Raw genomic sequence first — 18,546 nt, 5'->3', positions numbered from 1 at the left:
CTCGGAAATAAATCGGAAGGAGTAGCTCATTGTGTGGCAGCAGCGGGTTTCCTCTCTCATTATAGATCTGTGTGGTCCGTAACTATATGTCCAACGATATAGAACTGTAATTAAAATGTAATACAGGTGATTGCTTAATTACATCATTTGTTTAAAGGTATGGTTTATTTTATGAGCTGCAAATAACTAATACTGTGAAACCTCTCAAAACCAGACATTTTTCAAGGTCCCCATTTAAATGTCAGTACAAAACAGAACCTCTCTAAACCGGATACCCCTTTAAACCAGATATTTTACTTGGTACCAAGCTTGTCCTGTTTCACTGTATAATGCTAACCTGTACATTTTTCATATGAGAAAAACTGGTTTGGGAGACAAGCTCTAATCTATTTTTAAGGGTATTTCTCCATTTCAATGTCACAGGCTCTTGTTTCACTCTATTGTAACTTGATCCAGATATGTTGCAGGTTTGTAGATTAACCAAACCATGTGTCAGTTTTTATGGGTTGAAACTAGGCTCTGCGACTTTAAAGAATTGTATTTATTAGTTTTTTCAATTAGCATTTGTTTTGGTGATATAATAATGAGATATATTTGCCAGATTTATTTTAATTTGCATTTAGTGATTTGTTAACAATAGCATAAACCCTAACGTTAGTACTAAACCAACTAACTTCTGGATGAGTCTCAGTTCGAGGTGCACCCAACTTTTGATAGAGCAGTTAACTCCACAAGTCCTGTGATCAGTGATAATTATGAGTGTGTTGGTTGTAAAAAAAACTAGTTTCATAAGAGCAAAATATTTATGCAATTTTATTTCATCTAGTACCACTGTGTCAAGTAGCCTTGTGCTTGAAACATGTATGGGATACCTGTTAAAAAAAGTACTAAAATTTTGTGCGGAACTAGGATAGTCATAGATGCTACTCGTTATCTCTGAAATGAGGAGCTTCACCCCCAATTTTTTCTGATTCACTTTAAGGGTGAAGGGTGGTAGTATTTATATGTGTGGTGTAATTGTCGATTGATACGCTGCAGGTATGAGTTTTAGCCACATACATGTATGTTATTATTGTCGTCTGTGGGATTTGATTTGGTGGTATACAACCTGAAGTAGTGTTCAGAATGATACTATTCTGTGTTTCAGACTGTTTGAAAGACTTTATTAGCCAGGAGATGGCATGGTACTCCTCGCTGGAGAATTCTCAATGGTTGTTGAACATTTCACGGTGCTTTCAGTGTGTTGCTAATGCTGTGAACAAGATCTCCATAAGATGTCAGTCTGTTGTCTTGAAAGGTAAAGAAATCATTAGTGTTTTCCCCAGCTTGTTCTTGCATGGTGCAGCACCATGCCTCACTAGTCTAGCACCATCTTGCCTTAATCAGATTAAAAAAGCCTTTTTCAATAATTAATATATGGCAACCCAACAAATTATGAATGCTCACAATGGGAACAATTCCCGTACTTTCATGTGTTACAATTGGCCTACGCGTACCTGTTGTCGCAGATTCTAATGAAGAACTGTTGTTAGTCAGAGGCTGACCCAACCCTTCTCAAGTTTCCACCATTTCATCGGCTGGCTGCGCCCGTTGTGCATTCTGACTTTCATCCGAATTGCCGATCGTCACTGTAGCTTGTGCCTTCGCTCTTGTGGTGGTTCCAGATGCCCATCTGCTGTTGCTCTGCCTTTTGCTTCTTCTCATTTTCAATAATTTGCTAGACAATTTTTCTCATTTAATTTTCCAATTAAGATATAAAGTTAGCGTCTTCCTCGTGGCAAGTTACTGCCAAAAAGGAAAAGAAAGGTGCATGCTGGGAATATGGTCACTAAAAGTTCCCCTATGAATCGCCAATGGCCAAAACCTGACTTGATACCTGCATTAAATTATGACATATTGCCAAAACCACCAGTGCAACTTACGTTGATAAATTCATCTATTGTTTAACGCAATAGATGGTATTAATTCTAAAATTGCCTTCATAAAACACTAAAAAAATTATTATTAATTAATAAAAATATCTCTGTTATATATTTTGAAATTCATTTATTAAAGCAAGAACATTAATTACATTTGTTTATTTCAATTATTGTTTTTGTCTTTAATGCAAAAAAAGTGCCCTGAAAATGGTCAAAATTGCCCCCAAAGTGTTTTGTCTACCATGCCTTGCCAAATTTCTAGGGAAAACACTAAATCATTATCATAATGGTATTTATTATCCACATGGTTCAACATAACTGTTTCGTGTAATAACAAGTGTGATGAGGTAATTTTGGGAAGTAATGTCATGTCATAACATGACGTTGTTTTCTCCAGTCCTAGCTCAGACTGCGTTTGAAATATGACATCATTTCATCGTCTCCTTCTAGTTGTGGTTCAAACATTTTGAGACGGTCCTTGTTATTCATAAAACATAAGAATACTAATATGAATAATAAAGAAATTATTACACTGGCATGTGTGTTGTACTGATTTTATAAAACTCGTGTCAGGATTTATATATTACAATCACTCTTGCTCGAGCAATACAAAATTCCTGACACTCATTTCGTAAAATAAAGAAATGATTACACTCACATGTGTGTTGTACTGATTTTATGAAACTCATGTCAGGACTTATGTATTACAATCACTCTTGCTCGGGCAATACAAAATTCCTGACACTCATTTCGTAAAATCAGTACGACACACAAGCTTGTATAATAATCTCTATTTCCTCCATCGACAATGTTGTGATATGTGTTGTTTTATTCCAGAAGAATTACTAGTAGCTTGTGGGATATGTGGAATTTTTCAAAAAAATCAGGAGTTTATATGTGTTTTGTTATTTCAGAAGAATCAGGTTGTGATATGTGCTGTTTTGTGTTTTTTTTGAAGAATCAGATTGTGATTTGTGTTGTGTTGTGTTTTTCATAAGAATCAGATTGTGATATGTGCTGTGTTGTGTTTTATTCAGAAGAATCAGGTTGTGATATGTGTTGTGTTGTGTTTTACTTGAAGAATCAGGTTGTGATATGTGCTGTGTTGTATTTTATTTCAGAAGAATCAGGTTGTGATATGTGCTATGTTGTGTTTTACTTCAGAAGAATCAGTTTGTGATATGTGCTATGTTGTGTTTTTCAGAAGAATCAGGTTGTGATATGTGCTGTGTTGTGTCCAGTCTAGTCCAGCTGTGTCTTGACCCTCACTGTCGGACGCAGGCAGGGTTTGAAAGTCTCGTTCAGCGAGAGTGGGTTGTGATGGGTCATCCGTTCCACACCAGACTTGGTCTTAGCCAGGATTGTGAGGGGGAACAGGTGAACATACAATATAGCATCATCCCACTCTACTTTCCAACCCCAGCACCACCCCACACCACCACCCCACATACTTTAATAAAGAGCTATAATTTAAAACAATTATGTTCATAAAGGTATGTAAACTTTTGTGTCTATCTCATATAGAATGAAATACATGTACACTCTCTTGGCCATGTTTGTCACTTGCCAATCTTATTAGAGCATTTTTAAAAATCCATGTGAAATATTGACTGTAGAACAAACCGCACTTAGATTTTCAAAATCTGATTTTAGAAAACTTCCACTAACAGCATATTTTTTAAAAACAAGTAATATTTTGCAAAGTTATCTGACAAACACTGATTTTGGATGTAATGGTCTGACCCTTTTATTAATGACTGAGCATACACCAAGTTTTGTTTTTTTAATTTCTATTTATTTTTATTTGTTTTGAATCTTTAACATGTAAAATAAACAATAGAGGTCGGGTTGGGTCGGGTCGGGTCCATAGTTTATTTCATTTCAACTTATTTTTGTGCTTATATCCAATGAAGGTTCAAGCACGTTGTTCTGGTTAATGGTTAGTGAGAGAGTAGAGGGTGTAGTGGCCTTACACCTACCCATTGAGAACTTGCTCTGGGTTGGAGCCAATGGTTAGTGAGAGAGTAGCGGGTGTAGTGGCCTTACACCTACCCACTGAGAACTTGCTCTGGGTTGGAGCCAATGGTTAGTGAGAGAGTAGAGGGTGTAGTGGCCTTACACCTACCCACTGAGAACTTGCTCTGGGTTGGAGCCAATGGTTAGTGAGAGAGTAGAGGGTGTAGTGGCCTTACACCTACCCACTGAGAACTTGCTCTGGGTTGGAGCCAATGGTTAGTGAGAGAGTAGAGGGTGTAGTGGCCTTACACCTACCCACTGAGAACTTGCTCTGGGTTGGAGCCAATGGTTAGTGAGAGAGTAGCGGGTGTAGTGGCCTTACACCTACCCACTGAGAACTTGCTCTGGGTTGGAGCCAATGGTTAGTGAGAGAGTAGAGGGTGTAGTGGCCTTACACCTACCCACTGAGAACTTGCTCTGGGTTGGAGCCAATGGTTAGTGAGAGAGTAGCGGGTGTAGTGGCCTTACACCTACCCACTGAGAACTTGCTCTGGGTTGGAGCCAATGGTTAGTGAGAGAGTAGCGGGTGTAGTGGCCTTACACCTACCCACTGAGAACTTGCTCTGGGTTGGAGCCAATGGTTAGTGAGAGAGTAGCGGGTGTAGTGGCCTTACACCTACCCACTGAGAACTTGCTCTGGGTTGGAGCCAATGGTTAGTGAGAGAGTAGCGGGTGTAGTGGCCTTACACCTACCCACTGAGAACTTGCTCTGGGTTGGAGCCAATGGTTAGTGAGAGAGTAGCGGGTGTAGTGGCCTTACACCTACCCACTGAGAACTTGCTCTGGGTTGGAGCCAATGGTTAGTGAGAGAGTAGAGGGTGTAGTGGCCTTACACCTACCCACTGAGAACTTGCTCTGGGTTGGAGCCAATGGTTAGTGAGAGAGTAGAGGGTGTAGTGGCCTTACACCTACCCACTGAGAACTTGCTCTGGGTTGGAGCCAATGGTTAGTGAGAGAGTAGAGGGTGTAGTGGCCTTACACCTACCCACTGAGAACTTGCTCTGGGTTGGAGCCAGTGGTTAGTGAGAGAGTAGCGGGTGTAGGGTGTAGTGGCCTTACACCTACCCACTGAGAACTTGCTCTGGGTTGGAGCCAATGGTTAGTGAGAGAGTTAGTGAGAGAGTAGCCAATGGTTAGTGAGAGAGTAGTGTAGTGGCCTTACACCTACCCACTGAGAACTTGCTCTGGGTTGGAGCCAATGGTTAGTGAGAGAGTAGCCAGGGTGTAGTGGCCTTACACCTACCCACTGAGAACTTGCTCTGGGTTGGAGCCAATGGTTAGTGAGAGAGTAGAGGGTGTAGTGGCCTTACACCTACCCACTGAGAACTTGCTCTGGGTTGGAGCCAATGGTTAGTGAGAGAGTAGAGGGTGTAGTGGCCTTACACCTACCCACTGAGAACTTGCTCTGGGTTGGAGCCAATGGTTAGTGAGAGAGTAGAGGGTGTAGTGGCCTTACACCTACCCACTGAGAACTTGCTCTGGGTTGGAGCCAATGGTTAGTGAGAGAGTAGAGGGTGTAGTGGCCTTACACCTACCCACTGAGAACTTGCTCTGGGTTGGAGCCAATGGTTAGTGAGAGAGTAGAGGGTGTAGTGGCCTTACACCTACCCACTGAGAACTTGCTCTGGGTTGGAGCCAATGGTTAGTGAGAGAGTAGAGGGTGTAGTGGCCTTACACCTACCCACTGAGAACTTGCTCTGGGTTGGAGCCAATGGTTAGTGAGAGAGTAGCGGGTGTAGTGGCCTTACACCTACCCACTGAGAACTTGCTCTGGGTTGGAGCCAATGGTTAGTGAGAGAGTAGCGGGTGTAGTGGCCTTACACCTACCCACTGAGAACTTGCTCTGGGTTGGAGCCAATGGTTAGTGAGAGAGTAGCGGGTGTAGTGGCCTTACACCTACCCACTGAGAACTTGCTCTGGGTTGGAGCCAATGGTTAGTGAGAGAGTAGAGGGTGTAGTGGCCTTACACCTACCCACTGAGAACTTGCTCTGGGTTGGAGCCATGGTTAGTGAGAGAGTAGAGGGTGTAGTGGCCTTACACCTACCCACTGAGAACTTGCTCTGGGTTGGAGCCAATGGTTAGTGAGAGAGTAGAGGGTGTAGTGGCCTTACACCTACCCACTGAGAACTTGCTCTGGGTTGGAGCCAATGGTTAGTGAGAGAGTAGCGGGTGTAGTGGCCTTACACCTACCCACTGAGAACTTGCTCTGGGTTGGAGCCAATGGTTAGTGAGAGAGTAGCGGGTGTAGTGGCCTTACACCTACCCACTGAGAACTTGCTCTGGGTTGGAGCCAATGGTTAGTGAGAGAGTAGAGGGTGTAGTGGCCTTACACCTACCCACTGAGAACTTGCTCTGGGTTGGAGCCAATGGTTAGTGAGAGAGTAGAGGGTGTAGTGGCCTTACACCTACCCACTGAGAACTTGCTCTGGGTTGGAGCCAATGGTTAGTGAGAGAGTAGCGGGTGTAGTGGCCTTACACCTACCCACTGAGAACTTGCTCTGGGTTGGAGCCAGTGAGAGAGTGGTTAGTGAGAGAGTAGCGGGTGTAGTGGCCTTACACCTACCCACTGAGAACTTGCTCTGGGTTGGAGCCAATGGTTAGTGAGAGAGTAGCGGGTGTAGTGGCCTTACACCTACCCACTGAGAACTTGCTCTGGGTTGGAGCCAATGGTTAGTGAGAGAGTAGAGGGTGTAGTGGCCTTACACCTACCCACTGAGAACTTGCTCTGGGTTGGAGCCAATGGTTAGTGAGAGAGTAGAGGGTGTAGTGGCCTTACACCTACCCACTGAGAACTTGCTCTGGGTTGGAGCCAATGGTTAGTGAGAGAGTAGAGGGTGTAGTGGCCTTACACCTACCCACTGAGAACTTGCTCTGGGTTGGAGCCAATGGTTAGTGAGAGAGTAGCGGGTGTAGTGGCCTTACACCTACCCACTGAGAACTTGCTCTGGGTTGGAGCCAATGGTTAGTGAGAGAGTAGAGGGTGTAGTGGCCTTACACCTACCCACTGAGAACTTGCTCTGGGTTGGAGCCAATGGTTAGTGAGAGAGTAGAGGGTGTAGTGGCCTTACACCTACCCACTGAGAACTTGCTCTGGGTTGGAGCCAATGGTTAGTGAGAGAGTAGAGGGTGTAGTGGCCTTACACCTACCCACTGAGAACTTGCTCTGGGTTGGAGCCAATGGTTAGTGAGAGAGTAGAGGGTGTAGTGGCCTTACACCTACCCACTGAGAACTTGCTCTGGGTTGGAGCCAATGGTTAGTGAGAGAGTAGCGGGTGTAGTGGCCTTACACCTACCCACTGAGAACTTGCTCTGGGTTGGAGCCAATGGTTAGTGAGAGAGTAGAGGGTGTAGTGGCCTTACACCTACCCACTGAGAACTTGCTCTGGGTTGGAGCCAATGGTTAGTGAGAGAGTAGAGGGTGTAGTGGCCTTACACCTACCCACTGAGAACTTGCTCTGGGTTGGAGCCAATGGTTAGTGAGAGAGTAGCGGGTGTAGTGGCCTTACACCTACCCACTGAGAACTTGCTCTGGGTTGGAGCCAGTACTAGGCTGTGAACCCTGTACCTACCAGCCTGTAGTCCGATGGCTTAACCACTGTGCCAACGAGGATGGTAATCCATGTTTAACTAGACCCCAGCACAAAATAAACATTAAATACTTATAGCTAATAGAGTTGTCTGGAGTAAATATAATTAAATACCGTTCTGTAATTTCCCTCTTTTTTTTCAGGCTCCTGTGTTCTTGTTTTTCTTGGACTGCATCTGGCAGCTTCTGCAGCAGTTCCCATCATCCTTTGCGTTCACCGAGACGTACCTGACCACTCTGTGGGACAGCGTGCACCTGGGCCTGTTTGAAACATTCCTCTTCAACAACTGCCACCAGAGATGCAAGTTCATGATGGAGGGCCGGCGCATGATCCGCATCACTCTGCCCAGCGTCTGGGACTGGAAGATCCAGTTCAACGACGTCGACCTGACCCTGTTCAACAACCCGCTGTATGTCATGAAAGGCCAGTACGACATCGCAAACATCGTGAGAATGGCCAGAAACTTCCTGCGAAAGTCCGGGGAGATTCTTCGCAACGACCTCTACAAGATGAAGCTGTCAGAGATGTATAACGACGAAGACGACCAGCTCTTCCCGGAAACGGACACGGTTCTTGTGCCGCAGGACTCCATTCTAATAATCAAGTTGTGGACGCAGTGTTACCTCCGCTGGAACGTGCCCGCGCAGATCGTTGGAGGCGGGAACCCGTCCCAGTACCTCCAGCAGTGTCTCCTGGCCGAGGAGGTCATTCACCTGCAGCACAGACTCAAGGTTTTGCAGATGGACACAGTGCGCAGGAGGATGGAGCGGCCCAAGAGCGATCTGATCTTCAGCTTCGGCGAGCAGCAAAACATGTCAGTGTATGAAAACCGATTTCTGACCTCGTCGTTTCCATTCTCCTCCGGCGCTACGACGAAGAATCACCAAGCGATCTTGGTGACGCCTTTGACTTGTTATCTAGAAAACAGTACAATCACGAATGAGTACAGTTACGACGATGACTAATTTGGTGCATTTTAATTATTTAGTATTTTTTATGTGATGTTTTAAACTTTTTTTCTTTTTTTAAAATTTGAAGTTCAGCCAGATCCGGATTTGTGACCCAAATAGCAAGTTTTAAAATATTTATTCATCATCTTATCATGGATATATTCAGAAATTAATTTTGTTGTGTTGTTGTTATTGAATTTCTACTCCATTGTTGATACCTCCACCTGCCATATTAACCATTTTAAGATACTAATAATATACCAGTATGTGAATTAACTATCAAACATACATACTGTGTAGGAAATTGTGAAGATGTTGACCAGTAGTGTCATTATGGTATACTAATGCATTTGTACTAATGCCATTTCTGTCCGTCGTCTCCGAATTGCTAACTAATAAGGTTGTTAGTCCAGGCCTTTGCTTATAGAACTTCAAAGTGTGGACTACAGTCTGTAATAGTCTAGCCCATACAAATAACATGTACGGTAGTTAAAGTCTTGACACTGCGGAAGTCTTGAGTCTCGAAGTTTTCTAAGGGCTGTTTTAAATTTATTCAATGGGAGGCTTTTTTGGGGGGTATACCGGGTACTCGCCACCAAAAAACCCCAACTTTATTTAAACCAAGTATGCATAGAGAAAATATTACAAAAAGACCCACCAGGCATACAATTATGGTGCCTCCTCTCTTCCTCCCCCTCCCCCCTCCCAGCCACCGCCACCCAAATGTGTCCAATTCTGCAACACCCCTTAAGAACAACCCATGGTGTGTTGTTAAACATTTGTTAACATTTCAAGAAGAAGCTATGGAGGGTTTTTACTATGCATATCAGAGCAATACTCGTCTCATCTACAGAAATAATATTTTATCCTAAAACCAGACTTTGTTTAGACAAAACAGCATCTTGAAAGTAAGACAAGATTGAGTCCAAAGGATGTTATACGAGTGTTTTTAATATGAAAAAATATCAAAAGATATGTTAATTGGTATTTTTGTCCGAGGCTCTGCCGAGACAAATACTGATTAACTAGATAAGTCTAATATTTCACATATTAAAAAACACCAGTAGCGAAATCTATTTATCCTTTTACACTTCTATAATAATATTTTAATTTAATATTTTGTAAATATTTTGTAAATCACAGTTTTAAAGTCTCCTCCATCAGTAATATCGCAGTTAGAACATAATGTAGTTTGATGTCAGTCACGTTAACTAAATCTTATTAAAATGTTATACTCAGGTATACAGGTCTTGTTGGCTTGTAAAAACATTACTCATTGACAACAAAAAATAAAATATTAACTAGGATAATAATGGTAAATATCAAATGGGTTTATGACATGGATGTTATGTGTAAGTTCTAGGATAAATGAAAAACTTTACATACGTCATTTCTTACAGTGCAACAGAAATTATAACCACAGTCACTGTTTACTCAATGTAGAACACAATGACATTTATTAAAATCTAAATTTTAAAAGGACAATTTTCTGGGCTCATCCTCTTCATTGCCAAATTGGCCAGTATCTAAAAATTGTCTAAAACAAAATTCGTTTTAGTGTGTGCCCTGATTTTTGAAATATTACAGTGATGTTGAGTATTTAGTATTGGCAAAACAGCTGTTTCTTTCTACTTAACACCTCCTCACTTAAGCTTGAACATTATATTATACTACAGTTGTATTACAGTTCTTCTCTTAAGTTGTATAATTACCTTAATTTACAGTTATAGTACCTCTCTAAGCTATAACATTACATTAAAGTTATATTACACTTCCTCTTAAACTGTAACATTTTACAGTTATATTACATTTCGTCTCATTAATCTGTAACATGACATTCCAGGTTTACTGTTAGTTGTAATACCTGGTTCAAAGTAAACAGTGTTGTAAATATTACAGTTTAAAATATATAGAAATGTAATTAAATAAATTCCCTTAGATAAATATTAATGTAGAATAAATAGTTTTGGAACAAAAATTGTGGTAGATATTTATTATAGTTTAGAATAAATAGTCTTGTAATTAAATAAACTGCCTTAGATAATATTAGTTTAGAATAAATAGTCTTGGAACAAAAATTGTGGTAGATATTTATTACAGTTTAGAATAATTAGTCTTGTAACTAAATAAACTGCAATAGATAGGTATTACTGTAGAATAATAGTCTTGGAACTAAATAAACCGTCGTGTAATTAAATAAACTGCCGTATATGTTTATTACAGAGCTGCTGGTATTGGCAACACTTTACCCAGCCACCCCAACTCCCCTCTGCCCATCACAGAAAAGCAAAATTGTGCTGAAAATATGTCCATTGGTATGCAGTGCAAAATAAATGGTGCTGAAAATATCATTTATTATCTATGGACTTCAAAATGAATATTGATGTAAATATCATTTATTACTAGTATTTATTAAAGTTGCTGGCATCTTTTGATACTCTTACTTTATTGCATTGCAGCAATTTATTGTAAACATCCACGGTAAATTAATGTTAATTGATAATTATAACCAATTAATGGGTTTCCATACTTATCAGGATTTGTTTCAAAGAGACACTTAAGATGAATAGTTACATATTCTAGATATTTGCCTGCAAATTAATTTGCATTTCTTATGTATGTCAGTGTATGAGTTACTTTGTTCCATTACTGAACTGTATTTTTATTGGCATAATTGGTGATATTTATAGACTATATGGTTATGCATAATGTTTATAATAGTCTTGTACATAAACACTATTATTGTGAAGCCATAGATATATTTCAAAATATATTTTTTGTTATGCGCTGTAAATTTTTATATAGAATCTGAACACTTTTGTGATAATTTAGAAATTATATATTTTAAAATAAATTTACAGAGTATTTGAATTATGAAATCAAAATTAACATTAAGGTGTTTCGTAACTAAACATGCATAAATTTATGAACATTTATTTATGTAGATTTATATAAATAGAGACATATATGTTGTACACATGTATCTATAGTTTGGGTGACAGATACTAAACGTCCCATGTTTTGAAGTTGAATAGTGGAAACTGTATGCTACACAAAACAGATACATTATGTTTTCTATTGATGGTAGAATTTTCACTTTGATATATCATTTACTTTTCAAATGGTGTATGATACAAAACGTAATATAAGAAAATTATAATGCTAACATTAAAAAGTTGAAATATTTTGTTATAAATCACCTAACATAAGATACATTCATGACTAACCATTCAGTTTAAGTGATGATAATATTGCCACCTATGAAAGTATAGTTGTGGAATTTTTTTTTACCTAAAAGTATTTGTAAAGCTGAAATCCATTTTAGCTAAGCTGACTTACAGGTAAGTTGGCAGATTTAATATGAACAGGGATTGGACAAAATCCAGTAAGACAATTTCATTAAATAAGGCCTGGGCTGTAGCTAGAGAGAGCAAGGTAGCTAGGGCCTGACAAAAACTTTATATTTTATTTTTGACCCAATTTCAGAAGCAATTATAGGGGTTGGTTTTTTTTTTTTTACACTTTCATAAATATTTTTCATAATTTATATTTTTAATTTTCAAAACACCATACTTTTGAAAAGGATATATGGTTTTCACCACAAATCAATATATATATTTTTTTTTTCTTAAATGGTTACTAAGTCATTTTTTTCTAAATTTTAATTAAGACCGATGGGTGCTTCATATTGGTGGAAATTCCTAAGACATATGCACAGTCTACTAACAATTTCAAGAGTATATTGTAGGTGCAGATCTAGGGCGGGGATGCACACCCTTTCCCTGAACTTTGTAGTACCCCACAAGTGCAGCGTTTAACTGATGAATACAATGAATTTGTTATAGTGGCAAGGATGTAACATCTTGGTCAGCTGGGGGTTTCTTGGGAACATGGTTTTTATTAATCCCCTACCCAACCCCTGCAATTAAGAAAATGTCCTCGGCAAAAAACATGCCATTGAAAAAAAAAGTCCTGTATAGTCTAAGGCAAAAAAGTGCTGTGGAGAACTAAAACCCCCACATCATTCGCCACGGCATTGCCGATTGTCGTGGGCAGTTAATTGCAGGGGTTGCCTACTGTTCTAATAGGAAGGGACTCGAGATTTTATCTCCATCGGTCTGTCTGTCCATCCATGTGTCTGTCTGTCCTACATATAATTTTCAGGACTTCTTTTTTTTATCTCCATAGTGCTTCAGGATATTGAGCGGAACATTTTATGTAGATCTTTATCATGTACAGATCAAGTTTGACTTTCGTGGGGATTTGCCCATTTTTCACAGAGTTATGGCCCTAACTTAGGAGATATGAAAATGTGTTTGGTAGGGGACATAATTATATATTGCTTTAGCGGTACTCTTACAATGCTTGTTTAATACATTTTAGTGCCTTCTTCGAGGTTTACTTCTATTTTACACAACACAAATATGTTATACTTCATTTCGGATTAAAAATGACTGTAATTTGACCATTAGATGACAATTACTTTTTAACAAGTCAGCAGAGTTTACTGATAATTTGTTTTACTGTGATGCAGCTTTTGTTTATAGAGATGACAATTTTATAAATAATGACGACTTTTTGAGTGACAATTTTATAAATAATTTTAATTGAAAATAGGTCACAAGTTATTTCCCCTTGTTGACAGTGATGCTTACTTTTAAACAGATTCTCCAGAAGATAAATAATTTTTGTGAAAATTATTCTTCTGTATGGGTTTTTTCTGTTAGTAATTATATATAAACATTTTTGAATTCAGACAAGTTTGTGTAATATCATTTTTAATGTACAAGTTTATAAACATCGTATTAAACTGGATATTGTGTAATATTTTATTTATTCTGGAATGTCATTTTACATGTATTTTATTTATTACTAATCTGTAATCATGGTACTTTTTGCAAATCCTAGAAAAATTGAATAAATTGTAGTGTGAAGTGATTGTACTATCACTATGGTGAATTAACAATGACCCAGTTTGATCCCAATCTTTTGACCAATTACATGAGCCGTTATATGAAACCTTTGTCTCTGAGAAAAGAATGTATGCAATTTGTTTTGATTACAAAAAAACATTACCCTGTAATATTTCTTGGTTGGTAATAAAAAGTTATTTGTATGTGATAAATGAATAGATTAGAAGTGAATTGCTGTCGAGTTCAGCTGTAGAATACCAAAAATATTACCCTATAATACATGTATTTCTCCTGGGATGGTAATAAAAACAGCTATTTGTATGTGCTAAATGTATATTTTATTTGGCAAATCTGTCTTAACTTCTGTTATGTGTCTCCTTGATTTCTTTTGTTTTCAACACTTGTTAGTTCAAGTGTTTTTTTATTAAATGCAAAGAACATTATTTTATTTGGATAGTTTCCCAACCCTTTGAAGTAATGTCCTGGACAATCCTTAGCGTCATCTACTTACCAACATTTTTACAAGTATACATTGAGATTATTAAAGGAGCTTGTGTGTCATACTGATTTTACAAAATGAGTGTTACATTCTCGCTCAGGCAATATATTAATCCTGACATGAGTTTCGTAAAATCGGTGCAATACACACACAAATTTAATAATTTCTTTACTATCCGTAATATTATTTTTTATGAATAACAAGAACCGTGTCAAAATGTAACTTGAAGGAGATGATGAAATGATGTAATTTTGGTAAGCAATTACACAGTGCTAAGATTGGGGAAGCTTCCCAGAATTACGTCATTTGTTGGTCTGATACATGTATGTCGTATTTGTTATATTTCCCTGTATATTTTGAACTATGTGGATAATAAAAAAATAACTCTATGTTAGAGAGGAGTGGGGAATATTTCCAGCATAGTTTAAAATGAAACAAATATTGATAAAAGTAACGCATACAAAATCAACTTTTTTGTGTACACCTTTTTAATTTAGGAGGGAAGGAGTGGAGAAAAGTATTCTTTGTACAGTTCTGAGAATTTTGATAATTGTGGATGACCTTTGACCACAATAGAGGCCTACATACCTGTAGGTTCTAAATGAGATCCACTTTCACAAGTCAAGGTACCATTCCGTATAGCATACTGAATTTCGTACGTACAAAATGCAGCATACTATAAAATGGTACCTTGCGAAGATGAATGAACCCTATGCTCTGATCATGGTTTGTATGAACAGTTGTGTCCTATGTTTTTATTTATGGATGGTGTACAAGTCCAGATAAATCCATGTTTTAGTTCTTTGAGATTTGTAGTCAAACCTGTTGAAATAACCCACCTCAATTAAGCAGCTACCTTTCTTAAGAGGCTACTTTGTTATTCTTCTCATGAACTATTAAAATTTACCTTTATTGAGCTTCCTCTTTCTTGTTTTTTTCTCTTTCATTTTAAATTCACAGGTGAAACAGAAGCAATTGGTTATTTTTTACGTATTTTGCTATTTTTTAAAAGGATTTTTGCAATATATGTTGAGCTGTCATTTAATTGTCTTGACTTGACAAAAGTTCAGATATGGAGGGCAGGGCAGCATTTTTTGCTTTTTGAGTCCAATATAAAGTGTTTGCGTTTAGCTCCATTTCTCACAAACTGTAAGTCCTAGACCAATAAAACTTGGTTTATAGCCACACCTATATAATATTCCTCTCGATGCATATTTACAAAAAAAAATTAATTTTTTAATTTAAAAACATTTTGTTTAGGTTAGTGTTAACTTTTCACTTTTAGGCCCAATTCTCACAAACTACAAGTATAGTTGTACTTATGAATGTTATCTCCATGCACATAAAAAGAAATATATAAAATTAAAAATAAATAAATTAAGAATTAAATAATGAATTTACATTTAAAAATGTTGTCTTTTATAAAATTAATTAAATCCAGTAAAACAAAATGTGTTGACATGAACCAAGAGCAACTACAAGTGATATCGAATAAGTTTATGGTAGGCAAGACGATAATTTTGCAGTATTCATTTGTTTTTCAACTAACGCCCTGTCCTGGACAGACAGCCCAGATAGCTGAGGTGTGTGCTCAGGACAGTGTGCTTGAACATTAATGGGATATAAAATAAGTTGAAATGAAATATTGGCGTTAGGGGAGCTAAAGGTTACTGTCCTTGAACTAGTCTCGGTGTGTGCATGTTATGGTTTGCACGTGTGTGTGTGTGTGTGTGTGTGATGGTGAGCCAGCGTAATAGCTTAGTGAGGTCTGTTAAGAGGCAACAGGTTAGACTGTATATACATACCTATGACCTTGTGAATATTTTATGTATGTGTACATTTATATTAACAAAGAAGAAAGCTTGTCAATTTGATCAAAAAGACTTATATAAAATGTTAATCCATTATCAGTTTTTGTGTTGTACGTTTCAACTTTTACATTATTAACTAATTGGAGTCTTTAAATGGACTAAGTTGGGTGGCAATGACAGATCTGTGATTGTGGCAGAGATCTAAAAAAGAGTAAAACTGGATCTCCTAAACTGCCAAGATCCTCATAATGCTTGCATTGTAGAATTGAACCACTTCAGGGGGCGGGATTTAGTTCAGTCAGTTGAGTGCTTTAGGTGTTTGCATCGCAGGATCGAACCACCTCCATTTTTTCTTGTTCCAACCAGTGCACCACAACTGGACAAAGGCTATGGTATGTGCTTTCCTGTCTGTGGGAAAATGCATATAAAAGATCATTTGCTGCATTAGAAAAAATGTAGCAGGTTTCTTCTGATGACTTAGTCAGAATGACCAAATGTTTCACATCCATTAGCCGATTATTTATTAATCAATGTGCTCTAGTGGTGTCGTTACATCAAACAAAACAAAACTTTTTTAAAACCACTTCAGCTGGATGTAGGTCAGCTGAAGATGCAATGGCTCATAGGATCAGAGATGCCAACACTTCGAAACAAGTTTTCAGGAATTTTAAGCCATTTTTAGGAATATGATGGCATATTCAGGAATCTTTAAAATCTGTAAACTAAATCCTAAGATAACAACTGCACATTTTTACTCAATAATTACTTTAAATGGTAAGAATTCTGACACATAAGTTACGCAATATTTTTCATAAAGTATAGTACTTTTACTTACACAGTATAATAAACATGTCTGTGGCATGCCCCAATGGTTTTGTTTGCTTTACTTCTTCAATGATTGGTATGTTGCTGACTTGCAGGATAGCACATACCAGTCGTGGTGCACTGGCTGGAATGAGAAATAGCCCAGTGGGTCCACTGACGTGTATGTGGAATAGATGAAGGGAGACAAACCAAAAGGCGCCTTTAGTAGGGGTAGTAAAACTTGCATTGGACAATTACAGGACCTCGAAAAGTAGATGATTACAATGGGTTTTTCGCCGAATAACAAATACAGATTGTTTTTGTGTAATACTAAAAAGTAAAATTCAAATGACCGTAGTTTAAAAATGTACAATGGTGTTATTAAATGTATTAGATACTGTAATCTCTGCCCCCCAAAAAGACTGAAGACCTTCAAATAATACTACATGTATTATTTGATCCAGTGTTGGTTCATTCCCCCTCAGTAAGTTTTTTCATGTTGTGGCTGTAGCAATTCTGTGTTATGGAAGATAAAAAATTCTTTATAGCAGTAAAAACAATTGGGCATTATTTGGTTATACAATGTACAAATATAACTGTCACCTTTTTTATACACACATCTATGGGTTGTATTATGGTATGGCATTGTCCATTCATCCGTCTGTTAACTTTTTCTTGTCCACACCATATCTTGCATACCGGTGCATACAGGATCATCAAAACTCACATGTAGGAACAACTTGGGATGGCAGTGTGTTGCGTACTATTACCAGGTCACTGTGATCTACTTTTCACGGTATACTGCACATAACAGTAAATCATTGTCCGAACCACATCTTGCATACAGGACCATCAAACCTCACATGTAGGAACAACTTAGGATGGCGGTGTGTTGCATACTATTACTAGGTCACTGTAACCTACTTTTCACGGTCTACTGCACATAACAGTAAACCATTGTCCGAACCACATCTTGCATACAGGACCATCAAACCTCACATGTAGGAACAACTTAGGATGGCAGTGTGTTGCATACTATTACTAGTTCACTGTGACCTACTTTTCACGGTCTACTGCACACAACAGTAAATCCTTGTCCAGACCATATCTTGCATACAGGACCATCAAACCTCACATGTAGGAACAACTTGGGATGGCGGTGTGTTGCATACTATTACTAGGTCACAGTGCCTTACTTTAGACTGTCTACTGCACACAACAGTAAATCTTTGTCAGGACCATATCTTGCATACATGCATACAGGACCATCAGACCTCAAATGCAGGAACTTTGGTCCAAAACAAACTGTTCATCCATCCCATTGCAAACATTTCACATAATTAGAATTGAATCATACCCGTAACATTTTCATTAATATAGATATGGTTTTCCATCAACCTCCTCCTGATGGGCGTATCATGTACCTCACCGGTACTCTTTGTTATTCATGCAATTGTAATGTGTCGATAATATTTACAAAATCAAATCGTACAAGTATGAGGTAACAAATAAAAAAACTTTAATGAAAACTGTATTCACTTTCACTTGAATTTATTGATCATGATCAGACTACATACATTGGTTACATTCATGTTCAACATGGACCACTGAAAACCAGGGACAAGTACTATCTAAAATAAAACAAAGACAATACAGGGGTAGAAATTAAGTATTTTAAATTAACTCTTTGGGGATTAGTAGCCTAAAAAGTTACCTATTACTATGAAAAATCACGCTAGTCCACCCCCATTATTGGCTGAAACTAATGCTGCGTTTATTAGAAGTCGTGAATATCCCGCTTCCAATTCACAAGTTGTGAGGAGCTTTCGTTTGACGAAATAACACATGAACCAGGGCTTCTCGAATTTTTATAAAATTCACTAGCCATGGGATCAGTAAATTAACAAATTTACTAGCCCTTTAGTTTAAATAAATACAATTTCACTAATTAATAGTAATAATTGGATATGTCACCTTAAGAGGGAAAATAGAGCTGAAACACACTAAGATTGGGGGGAGGGGGGGGGGGGTGTTACAGGATATTCA

General features: G+C 38.2%; 1 protein-coding gene across 2 annotated transcripts in view; it reads left to right on the top strand.

Annotated features, from left to right (window-relative positions):
* Nucleotides 1-15,790, top strand: part of LOC121385968 (myotubularin-related protein 10-A-like) — a 45,986-nt gene extending 30,196 nt beyond the window's left edge. For both annotated transcript variants that reach the window (XM_041516773.1, XM_041516765.1), the window contains exons 12-14: nt 1,148-1,297; nt 3,124-3,296; nt 7,667-15,790. In XM_041516773.1, the coding sequence (XP_041372707.1) occupies nt 1,148-1,297; nt 3,124-3,296; nt 7,667-8,488 (1,145 nt within the window). In that variant the 3' untranslated portion in view covers nt 8,489-15,790. The remainder of the gene's footprint in view (nt 1-1,147; nt 1,298-3,123; nt 3,297-7,666) is intronic.
* Nucleotides 15,791-18,546: the final 2,756 nt, after the last annotated feature.

The sequence above is a fragment of the Gigantopelta aegis genome, chromosome 2, assembly GCF_016097555.1.
Source record: "Gigantopelta aegis isolate Gae_Host chromosome 2, Gae_host_genome, whole genome shotgun sequence".
NCBI classification, from domain to species: Eukaryota; Metazoa; Mollusca; class Gastropoda; order Neomphalida; family Peltospiridae; genus Gigantopelta; species Gigantopelta aegis.
Note: the sequence above shows the minus strand (reverse complement) of the source record. Positions and strands in the feature narration are given on the sequence as shown.